Below are 12,597 nucleotides of genomic sequence, written 5' to 3' on the forward strand. Positions count from 1 at the left end.
AGCGGAAAGTGCAATTATTGTGTAGTGTGCTCTGCGACCAGTTCGAGCGATGACTCGGTCGATGCATCAAGACGACGCCGCCGCCGCTGTTTTACGGAGGATTATGGAGCTGCTACTTTTGCTGTTGATGTTCTCTTTGTCGTCATTTGCATCGGTCACCGTCGAGTGCCCGGACGAATGCACGTGTGACCAAGAGCTTTTCAACTGCGATTCCAAGTATCTAGGCCGTATACCCGACCGCATATCTCCGGCTACCACCAAGCTGTAAGTAGACTATACGGAAGATAATACCAAAGTTAAATGTAGTTAGTAATTTACTTTGCTCGAGTATTGTGAAGTCTAATTTATTAATAATTATGTTAAGAGGCTGTCGGCGCCCTATTTGTTTTCTCTCTCTGGCTCACACGCAACATAGACAAAACGCATTTACGAAAAAACGAGAGAGAAAACGAATAGTGCGCTGACATCCTCTTAACGCAAGTGGCATATTTGTGCAGGATATGTAATAATACTATGAAATAATCACTTATTTTGTATGATAATAATTAAACAAATTGTATTGTATTCCAGGGAATTAAGTTTCAATAAAATCAGGGATATCGAACCGAAATCATTAACTCATCTGACAGAGTTAGAGACCTTGTGAGTTATAATATACCTAATATAAACACTTTTAAATGAATAGACATTATTAATTAATTATAATCCAGAATGTAAACATATTTTCAGAATATTGAGCCACAATATTATAAGAGAAATGAAAAATGGTGCATTTGCAAACCTTTCGAAGCTTCGATTATTGTAAGAATAAAAATTAACAAATAGTGGTTATATTTATTATATACCTTTTATATTAATAATATGAAGTCAGACGAGTAAATCATCGTGTACTTATATAATATTATTACCTATATGTAATCTATGTAATAAATTATTTAATTATTAGATATTTGGATGCAAATGAAATCGAAAACATCGAGAATGGGGTTTTTAATAACTTAACGACCTTGGAAAAATTATACTTGAATTACAACAAAATTCATAAGCTTGATTCGGACATTTTTATAGGACTTACAAAACTGAAGACACTGTAAGTATTAAACACATTTTTCATGTGATCGTATTGTATAGCCGAGTGATGACATTTTATATTTTATAAATCGGCTACCACCCAACTGTAAATAGTCTATACGGAAGATAATACCAACGTTAAAACGCCGGGTGTCAAGTTTGAAAATATACTTAGTAATTTACTTTGCCCGAGTATTGCGAAATCCAATTTATCAATAATTACGTTAACACCAGTGTAATATTTGTGCAGCATTGGCGTAAATAGGTGGGGGCTTGGGGGGACTTAGTCCCTCCATATTTCTACCAAGTCCCCTTAGTTCAAAAGTCAGTAATTAGTACCGAGCATATATAATTTTTAGAAAATATAATAGGAGGGGCTTTAGTCCCCCCAAAATAATTCGTCAATTTGAGCCTATGAATGTGCGGGATGCGAGGTGGGCATTTTCCTGTTTTGTTGTTTAACACCATTTAAATTGTATTTAAATGTGAACTATATTGTAATATAATTGGTACTTTTTAAAAATTAAATTATATACATTTTAATATAAATCAAATAAATTACATTTAAAAAATAATTTACCCCGTTTCTCCCACTACTAAATACTGCTCAAATACGTCACTCAGTCACTGTATTATGATCTTATGGATATTATAATTCGAGTGGCGTATACGCCTTTTTGCGATCTCAAAATCGTATTGCATAGTATCACTCGTATCGCAAGGTTGTTTCGCTGGCGCACCCCCACTCGTTCATATAGAGTAATAACTAATGACCATCGACCTGGGTACTGCAGTTTAAAGACGTATAAAATATAAAAGTATAGGTATCAAATAACTGTTAATAACTCGCATAATATTGGAAATGTTTGAAATAGGTAATAAGAAAACTTATAAATCCCACTTATGACATGTATTATACAACAATATAAAAAGTATGACATTCTTTACTATGATCTAACATCTATAAATAGCGAAATTCCGATACCTATACCCAGGTATTTAGTCAATGTAGCAAATTCGTAATATTTTTTTCTATTTGAGTATGCGACGATTGTTTTACAGTTGACATTTTATGCAAACATTTTTAAATTCTAAGTCAAGCATATTTTTGACTGAAAGGATCACTTGAGATTATGTTTATACTGAATAATGGGAAAAAAATTGTTGAGAATTATATTTTGTTACCTCACTTTCATAATATAAAACTGGAGCGTTTTTGTTTATACAGCAACGGCAAACCAGGTTTCCTAAAAAAGTTGGTCAAAGATTTTTACTTTTTAATAAAAGGTTCTTGGGAAGTTGTTCTTATAGCGATTTAAAAATATCGTAAATACATAAATAGGCACTGGTATGTTTATTTCCGGCTTGTAAAAAAACAAGCTAGTATCAAATTCGTAACAAATAATTGATGTATGATTTGAGGTTGTAGTACTAAGTGATGGACATAAATGTGACCCCTCGATTCAGACGATCAGAGTTTTCATTCGAAATTAAACATGTGTTTTTAAAACATAATATATTTCATAATCAATAATTATAATAAATTGTAATTTCGTTGTAAAGTCAGTGGTCCGCTTAACATTAATATTATATTATTGTCGTTGGAAAAAAATCGTTTGTGACAATCCATGTAGTGACACTACCCAGTGCATATATACAGAATTCTGCGTACGTTTTAACTTTTAGGTCCCTATTGAACAATGATAGGATTAGGAAAAAATTAAAATTTGTTTACGTTAACTAGAGCTATAACGCGTACAGGCTTCGATATTAATGAAAACAATAATTTTATCGGTACAACACATGATTGATATCCGTATTACCCAAGTACAAAAAAAAAAAAAATAGAAAAACAAGTAAAATAATTTCGATAACACGATGGCCATGAAATAATCATATACCTATTTTGTATGATAAAAAATAAAAATTAAACAAATTGATGTACATCAAATTGTATTGTATTCCAGGGACTTGAGTAATAATAAAATCAGGGATATCGAACCAAAATCATTAACTCATCTGACCGAGTTAGAGATCTTGTGAGTTATAATATACTTGATATAAACACTTTTAAATGAATAGACATTATTAATTAATTATAATCCAGAATGAAAACATATTTTCAGAATATTGAGCAATAATAAAATAAGTGATGTGAAAATTGGTGTATTTACAAACCTTTCGAAGCTTCGATTATTGTAAGAATAAAAATTAACAAATATATTATACTGATTATATTTATTATATACCTATTATATTAATAATATGAAGTCAGACGAGTATATCATCGTGTAATTATATAATATTATTACTTATATATTATCTATTTAATAAATTATTTAATTATTAGATATTTGGATCTAAATGAAATCGAAAACATCGAGACTGGGGTTTTTAATAACTTAACGAGTTTGGAAAACTTATACTTAAATTTCAACAACATTCATAAGCTTGATTCGGAAATGTTTATAGGACTTACAAAACTGAATACACTGTAAGTATTAAACACATTTTTCATGTGATCGTATTGTATAGCCGAGTGAAAATGATATTTTATATTTTATAAACCGGCTACCACCTCGCTTGGTTGTCACTTTTGAAAATGTGCTTAGTAATTTACTAAGCCCGAGTAATGCGAAATCTAATTTATCAATAATTGCGTTAACACCAGTGTCATACTTGTGCAGAATGCAAGTTGGGCATTTTCCCGTTTTGTTATTAAACGCATATTTGAGCAGGGTTATTGCAGTGCCGCAACAATAGGGTAAGCTAGGTATGCATTGAATTCGCTGGCCAGATTTTATGTTTAAATGGCCGATCAACAAGAGTTTTATTATTTTGATATTATTCAAAATCAAAAATTCAAACAATTCAATAATTGATATTTTTTATTATTGAAAATCATCTATCGTCCCTTTATAGTGAAATTGTATATAGTTAAAATTTTTTTTATATATGGAAGTCTCCCAATACCGTCACTAAGGCCGAAAGGTTATTTTCCAAATTAAAACTGTTATAAAACTATCACTATATCTTCGGAATTCAACGTCACAAGAGAGATTAACTGACATAGGTACTTAACATTGAAAAATCAAGAACAAATGAACTTGATCTTGAAAATTTGATAAACTACAGCGAATATGAATTCTAGAAAGAAAAACTTTTTAAAAAAATCATTGTATACCTACTTAATATTTATTTATAGTTTATCTTTTGTTGTTTAAATTGTAATGTAATATATTGTGTTAAAATCGAGAAAAATGAACATACCTATTACATTTTGTTTAATAAATGAATTGCTTTTTAATTTACTTGACTACTGATAACTGATCTATTGTTGGAGATCTGTTTAGAAATATGATGAAAGTTATGAAATAACTGAAATCTATGTTATGAAATCTAAAAGTGAGATTATTATCACGAGTTATTACGAGTATTTTAAAATTGTAAATTGTTGGTACATCTTTAAATACTCATAACTCACTTTAAAATTAAAATATATTAAAATGCCCATGGGGTTGCCTAGATAATCTTACCTTTAGATTTTATGAAAGGTCAATTCACTCTAACTTTTAAATTAATGGAGCTACACGTGTTCTGCTGACCGTAAAATTTGCAATGTTACGCACTTGTAAGACGGAGACAACACATGCGAGTATTACGTCCTCTTAATATAATCAACATTACTACTATACTGCTTGAAAAAAATGTTAAAATTTGGGGGCCATAAATATTGTCTTGCATTAGAGGTATACCAAAGGTTAGTTGTGGCGCTAACTTTTTTTCATTATATTGGATTACAAGTATAGGCTATAGGGGCGAAGGGCCCCATAAAATGTTTAAATGTTTCGCATCAGGGCAAAACAAAACCTAGTTGCGGTACTGATGCAATAATACTATGAAATAATCATATATTTTGTATGATAATAATTAAACAAATTGTATTGTATTCCAGGTACTTGAGTTACAATAAAATCAGGGATATTGTACCGAAATTATTATCTAATCTGACAGAGTTGAAGGTTTTGTGAGTTATAATATACCTAATATAAACACTTAAATGCATAGACATTATTATCAATAAATTATAATCCAGAATGTAAACATATTATTTTTCAGATCGTTGAGCAACAATAAAATAAGTGATGTGAAAATTGGTGCATTTACAAACCTTTCGAACCTTCGGACATTGTAAGAATATAAATTAACAAATAGCTAGTGATTATATATTTATTTATATAATATAATTACCTATATAATTAATTATTTAATTATTAGATCATTGAATGAAAATAAAATTGAAAACCTCGAGACCGGGGTTTTTAATAACTTAACGAGTTTGGAAAACTTATACTTGGACTATAACAGAATTCATTATCTAGATTCGGAAATGTTTAAAGGACTTACAAAACTGAATGAACTGTAAGTATTAAATACATTTTTCGTGTGGTCGTATTGTATAGCCGAGTGAAAATGACATTTTATATTTTATAAATAGGCATTTACACAACAATATGATAAGAAATATTCCACGTGGGATATTCGATTCATTAACGTCGTTGGGTAATTTGTAAGTCAGCATGAATTGCGTACAATATATGTAATATTAATAATTAATATTATAATAATTGTTATACTTTCATTATTTGAATTATATATTTGCAAAAAATTAATGCTCTCTACTATAGAACGCTTCGGAATGTACCGTTGACGTGCGATTGCAATATTCTATGGTTTGTAAACGTGCTGAAGAAAAGTTACCCCCCGCGAAATCAAATCGGTTATTACGATCCGAAGTGGGGTCCGACGTGTCATTTTCCCGTTGAAATGAGCGGAAAATCGTTGATGGAAATGAACGAAAACGATTTTCATTGCGGTGAGAAATCATTCTAATTGAATAAAAAGACATAAAATATATAACATAATGATTTATGCTATGATCTACATCAGTGCTTCTCAACCTGGGGGCCGCGGCTATATGACAGGTGGGGGGGGGGGGCTTGAAATATTTATTTCATTTAAAATATTTTCGATTATTAAGTTATTATATAACATTATAACCGACCATATGATTAATCATTATTTATTACATGTAAAATAGTAATAGTATGAAATAGTGAAATAGACAATAAGACATGTAAATTTAGTATATCATTAAGAAAAAATAATTAATGAATTTGATTTTGATTGAGGGGGGCCTTGACAGTTTTACATTTAATTAAGGGGGCCCTATAACAAAAAAGAAGCACTGATTTATATAATATATTGTCTGCAACAGGGCTGTACCTATTTATTGTTGTACAGCTGGCTATAAGTGCGTTTCGCTGTAGTGGATTATTATTGCTTGACTGATATTTTCGGGAACGAGTTGTTTTGTTATAAATGTGGTGATTTTGACGAATGTATTATATATATATTGTTGTACATACAGCATCTCCGGATGTAATCGTGGTACCAGAGAACAAAACGATGTCGGTCGGTGAACGGTTACAACTCTCGTGCAAAGCTGTAGGAGACCCGGAACCTTCTATAACGTGGGCCAAAGACGACATCGATCTACAACTTGACCAAAGAGTTCAGGTAATATTATTTTGAGATATATGGTAATTGATCTTTCGGACAAACCCTGTGAAAAATCACCTTATATATAATCGTGCACTGTTGTTAAAAAAGCGACTATTGATTATTTATTTTATATTCATTGCATAAACTCAAACTTTTAAGAAGTAATTTTCCCACTAATTTGCATACCTAAATATTTTCTATTTGATGCAACTATTTAGGTACTCCTGCTCCTCATCCCATAAATAATCTAGGACAAAATCTCACTCAAACTGTATATGTTTAGAAAAAATTTGCTTATTATTAATATTATTTTTTAGATTCTGAGAGGAGTGATGAATGTATTGATTTTACAATGATGTGTGTTTTTTTTGTATGTCATCACTAGGGTTCGGGACTTATTGCACACAAATTGTAGGAAATATGCATGCACATATGCACTTAAAATAACCTCAAATTTCTCATGTAGCGATTACGTAATTTTGTTGTAATTCAAAAATGAATAACTATAGATACATTAAAATTTCATTGACTGTTTATTTTATCAATTACTATACTTGATTCTTATATTTGAATCCAGCAAAATGTTAGTGTGTACTGCCCCACAAAAAATAATTTTCATTTTAATTTATCGAGGTAGATTTCCGAACCTGGAGAACGGATTTTGTTGTTTGGGGTCTTGTTAGATTCACAATTGGCTAGGAGAAGTGCAGTGAAGATTTTCAGAACTTTATCTACTGCAATCGTCTTAACTACAAAAATTTAAAGCTGAAACCCATCAAAAAACGCCCAATAAAATTTGTTTTAATTTTTTTTTTAATGTTCTGTAGTGAATTAACTAGTAAAGATAAAGTTCTAAAAACCTTCATTACACTTCTAACCAATGTGAATCTAACAAGACCCTAAACAACGAAATCCGCTATCCGGTTTCGGAGATCTATCTCACTAAATGAAAATGAAAATGATTTTTTGTGGGGCTGTATACACTGACATTTTGCTGGATTCAAATTGTAATACCGATTGGGTGTGATATCGTGTTAATAAATTTCTAAAAATTAAAAATCAATAAAGTTTACATGCCAATCCCTGACTTGGAAAGTGTCTTTTTATAGGCATTTAAAGTTCGACTTTTGACAATATTTATTGAATTAAAAATGATTCTGTAGTTAAAAATTTATAAAATGTTCAACTTTTATATCTAAGGATTGAACATTTAAAACAAGATTCCACGTAAATATATTATATATATAAATTACTTTATTCACAATGATATCATCAAATATATTTAGTAATATCATAGACTGACTGACTGTTTTCGCTCAGAATCGTTTTTCTTATACACTGATATTATATCGTTGAATTCAAATTTAATACAATCCCTTACAGTTGTATCCTAGTCTGTACATAATATAAAACTGGAGCGTTTTTGTTTATACGGCAATGGCACATCAGTTTTCCTAAACATGTTGGTCAATGATTTTTACTTTTTAATACAGGGTTCCAGGGAAGTCGTTCTTATAGCGATTTAAAAATATCGTAAATACATAAATAGGCAAATTTATTTTTATTTTAAGTTAAAATGTTATCATTTATTTTACTTTATAATATTTAGTGTAATATATTTCAAATTACTGTACTGTCCATTAAAATATTAATTCATAGTATACTACTTACTGCAGGTATTTAAAAACAATACATTGATTATATCTAAAGTGGAAAGAACGGACGGCGGTCAATATAAGTGCGTGGTAACCAATTCTCTTGGACGAAAATCTTTCAAGGCTATGGTTAACGTAAACGGTTAGAACGGTATCATGTATATCACTATATTATAGTCATGTACCATTATTATATTATCATACAAGTTCTAGAACTCATGTGACTTTAAAATTCCAAAAAAATGCTGTTTTTATTTTTTCGAAAAAAAGTTATTTAAGTTTGAAAAACACAAAAACAATGGATTTTGAAACAATATCAACGTTTTTCGTATAAGTGATACCAATAAAATAAAAACGATATTTCACAGATTATATTCTGAACTATATGTATGATATGGTATATCTATATCAATTTAGAAACTTAACTATCCTGTCTATCACTATAATTTGTAATCATTTAATTTTACATGTAATACAACACAATAACTAACCGATACACATGACACACGTGAACGTTAAATGAGTAAAAAAACACAAATATAACTTTTAACTTCTTAATATATATTATTTTTTTAAATAACTATAATATTATGTATAAATTAATTTAGGTTTGGCGAAAAATAGTTGTGATACCATGTTTGGAGTTTTACCATATTTTTTTATTATTATTATTATTATATTAGCGAATTGCATATTGTATAATGACATAATATTGTGAAAAATGTATTATTATTAATTATTATATTTTGTGACTTGTGTTTGTATGCAATCTATTATTATTAATTATTATACTAGTGACTTGTGTATTGTGTATATTTTATACTGTAAAATATAAAATAAAGTACCTTACCAGAACTGGCAGAAGTACAATATAGTTAATTGTTTATCATTTTACTGTACAATCGACTGTTTTTATCTTATACGATAATTTCTAGTGAAATACGACAATTTTATAGGCACTGTACAATAATTACTCTTTCGAAACCTGGCAACACTGCGACTATTGCTCCATTCAATTACCTTAAATTTATTATACTTTATTAGTAGATTTAAGATCAATACCTAGTTTTATTAAATGTTATTTGTTAAATGGTAATAATTATTACTAGTATTGGTGTATTAGTGTGTTATTACTGTTGTTAGTTATTACTGTGTTCGCACCTCGACCTCATGTACAATAATATATATTGGTATTATTTAATTATAAATATACCGACTAATGCGTACAAACAAATAATAAAAAATAAACAAAAGTACTTATGGAATAAAAAAAAGAAACTTAAGGATAAAATAAATTCCCCAGAAAAACTATTGTCTCGACAATTTTCTTAAAAATATGAATATATCACACCAAAAATCTTTAAGCATGCATTTTAGTGCACTAAAAGATGTAATATCATAAATAAATGCTAAGTAAATCGAATTAAAGTACACTTATTTTGTTTCAATAATTTATTTACTTGACGAGAAATTACACACTACACCATTATAAAATATATGAAGCTAAACACATTCATTCAGAATTAAATTCTCCACAATAACAATACCTAAATAATTGTTTTGTCCAATAGATACTTAAATGGCTACACCAAATGAGTAATATACCTAATATTTTATATTTTTATGCAAACAAATGTAAAATCTTAAAGTCAAAATGTTATGCAATTTTTATTAAAATTTTATTAAGAGGCACATTTTATAAGTACAATTTTTTTTCTTAAGATACAGCTCACTACTACACATATATATTTTTTTCAACCATTAAGACTCGTTAATTTACTTATATGGTGTACAAATATCCATAGTATTTTTTATTATTAGTGGCTATAAAAAATATTATTAAAAATGTAATATTTTAATCTATTATGTAGTACTGCTAACGGACTTAATCATTTTGAAATGATTTTCAATGTTATACGAGTCGTAGTACAGCATAATATTATGTTTGAATTAAAATTAATTAATTAAAAATTATCTTGTCAATCTGCATTGTATATTTGAAACTTGCGCCTGAGTGCCTCAATTTTATTGTATGCATAATATATTAATGTGTGCATGAAATAGATTTTAAAAGTAAGGTAGGTATTTAAAAAAATTAATTTAACAATATGCTTTATGTAATAAGTTTTTTTGCGAAGTAATTTTAAAGCTAAGAAAGTATAAACGCACCATGCACAAATAATTGAAAAAGAAATTGACAAAGAAACATGAACTCTTGAATTTTTTTCTTGAAGAAAAAAAGTTTCCGTTACCACGAATTTTTAACTACGTAATGAAAAAACGAATATTTATCCTTTTATTTTTGTACATAGCCACATAGGCAGTATATAAAGTATATTATATTATTATACATCTAAAATATTATATTTAACATGGAAACTAAATTATTACGAGTTTTGACTTACGAAAAAATATGGATAATTTATTATCTTTTTATTAAATTGTTTTAAATACTTTTAATATTTTCTGTAACATTCAAGTCTCACTAATAATGAGTAATGGTTGTATATCATAAATTTATGATTGACCTAACTACCAGAGTGATAGGTACTCGACCATACATATTAAGATATTATAAGAATTCTTATAATATCTATGTACACGACGTGTTCGTTTTGGTAATGATCATGATTTAAGATAGTACTATCTTAAATCGTGGTAATGATACATAGTCACACACAGGGGCGGATTTACCCATAGGCCACCAAGGCACGTGCCTAGGGCGCAAAATTGATTGGGGCGCAATTTTTTTAGTTAATTTTTACTTTTTAGTTTTTCATAATTTCATAATTTATTATATTTACCTAAATTTATATTTGATATTAATTTTTGTTTGTATACAACTTGCATGAAAAAGGAGAATGGCTCTCGTAGCCCCGTCGCAGTAACGTTTTAATTCATAAGCTATAATACATTAATACCTAACCTCGCAGTTTGGGTTCAATCCTGCTACCAGCGCGCGCTGCGTCACGCCGCCACGGCTCGATATCGGCACTCGACGTCTCGACGAGGCAGTTGTCGGCGTTGTCTATGTTAATGCATGGGAGGTGGTATACGGGTGTGCGGCGTAAACACATACAATATTGTGAATGGCGCATGCGCAAAACGCCAGCCAAGGCAGTCAAAATATATACTGCCTCTGGCCGCCGGGTACATTGTTATAGCTGCTCTACTATAACTAGCTAGTTGGGGGACCGCTCGCACAGTTCTTAGCAAGTAAATAAAATTGGATTGAACCACCTCACCCCGCACTCGGAATTCTTAGAATACTGGAATTAATTCTGGAAATCAGATGACTTGATAAAGTAATTAATAATAATAAACATTGCGACGACGTGCGTCGCTGGCACTGTCGACCGTCTCCTGCATAGTGCATACTGCTCAGAAATCTTATAGATTTCATTCAATTTGTATAGTTTATTTCATCGAACATTACCCCCAAGCCCAGATTAAAGGGGGATCCAGAGGGGGCCATGGCCCTCGGGCCTCAATAGTTCAAATTTATAAAAAGGCCTCAGACTTGTTCATTACTTTTTCTGTTATAGCCTTATAGGCTATAAAACTACATAAATCACCTTAAAACAACCGATGATTATTTAGCGAAGAATACACATTATACATTATAATTTATAAATAAATGATACATTATTTATTGCCAAGTACCTAATATCTATATATATTTATTATAACAAGTACCTAACATTAAATAATATATACATTATAAACATACGTAACAAGCTATTATTTTTTTTTTTTCGTACAGGGGCCTCTTAAAACTTTGGCCCCTTGGCCTCGAAATGTCTTAATCCGAGCTTGATTACCCCCACCCCACCACCACCATGGGAGCACACCAATGTAAAGGGCACTAGTGTTGTAATGCCTAGGGGCAGAAAAATGGCAAGTCCGCCCCTGGTCACACAGATACCATGTTTCCGAGGTGGCGTGATGTATAATATACCTACTATTATAAATTATTTGTGTAATACATTAGAATTTATTACTAATAAGTAATAAGTAATAGCATTGATTATAAATAATAATAATTATAATAGGTATTATGTATTATATATATAAGATTTCCCTTCTTGAGATAACTACTTACTACTTGGAATATAAAAAGTGATCTCCAAGCTTGCTCAGTCCAATATTCATGCTAATAGATAAGTCATAAAACTATTCATAATTATTCATAAAATTGTTCATTGGTTGAAAGAGATATTTCGTACTTTCGTAGATAATATTATTGTTTATAATTATTGTGTTGTTCTCTATATATTCCTAAGATTAAAAATGTTTATATTAAAGA

General features: G+C 29.6%; 1 protein-coding gene across 4 annotated transcripts in view; it reads left to right on the forward strand.

Annotated features, from left to right (window-relative positions):
* The window catches only part of LOC100165344 (carboxypeptidase N subunit 2), a 98,564-nt gene extending 89,526 nt beyond the window's left edge, over nucleotides 1–9,038 (forward strand). Inside the window, exons 1-15 of one of the 4 annotated variants that reach the window (XM_016806336.2) lie at nucleotides 11–264; nucleotides 571–642; nucleotides 730–801; nucleotides 947–1,090; nucleotides 3,039–3,110; nucleotides 3,198–3,269; nucleotides 3,422–3,565; nucleotides 5,027–5,098; nucleotides 5,191–5,262; nucleotides 5,350–5,493; nucleotides 5,570–5,641; nucleotides 5,760–5,947; nucleotides 6,503–6,651; nucleotides 8,313–8,433; nucleotides 8,900–9,038. In XM_016806336.2, the coding sequence (XP_016661825.1) occupies nucleotides 50–264; nucleotides 571–642; nucleotides 730–801; nucleotides 947–1,090; nucleotides 3,039–3,110; nucleotides 3,198–3,269; nucleotides 3,422–3,565; nucleotides 5,027–5,098; nucleotides 5,191–5,262; nucleotides 5,350–5,493; nucleotides 5,570–5,641; nucleotides 5,760–5,947; nucleotides 6,503–6,651; nucleotides 8,313–8,433; nucleotides 8,900–9,009 (1,719 nt within the window). In that variant the 5' untranslated portion in view covers nucleotides 11–49 and the 3' untranslated portion in view covers nucleotides 9,010–9,038. Of the gene's footprint in view, nucleotides 1–10; nucleotides 265–570; nucleotides 643–710; nucleotides 802–946; nucleotides 1,091–3,038; nucleotides 3,111–3,197; nucleotides 3,270–3,421; nucleotides 3,566–5,026; nucleotides 5,099–5,190; nucleotides 5,263–5,349; nucleotides 5,494–5,569; nucleotides 5,642–5,759; nucleotides 5,948–6,502; nucleotides 6,652–8,312; nucleotides 8,434–8,899 lie in introns of those variants that run through there. The other 3 variants (XM_016806345.2, XM_016806343.2, XM_029488573.1) reach the window with 3 other exon arrangements.
* The last annotated feature ends 3,559 nt before the right edge of the window (nucleotides 9,039–12,597 follow it).

Source organism: Acyrthosiphon pisum, chromosome A1 (assembly GCF_005508785.2).
Source record: "Acyrthosiphon pisum isolate AL4f chromosome A1, pea_aphid_22Mar2018_4r6ur, whole genome shotgun sequence".
Lineage (NCBI taxonomy): Eukaryota > Metazoa > Arthropoda > Insecta > Hemiptera > Aphididae > Acyrthosiphon > Acyrthosiphon pisum.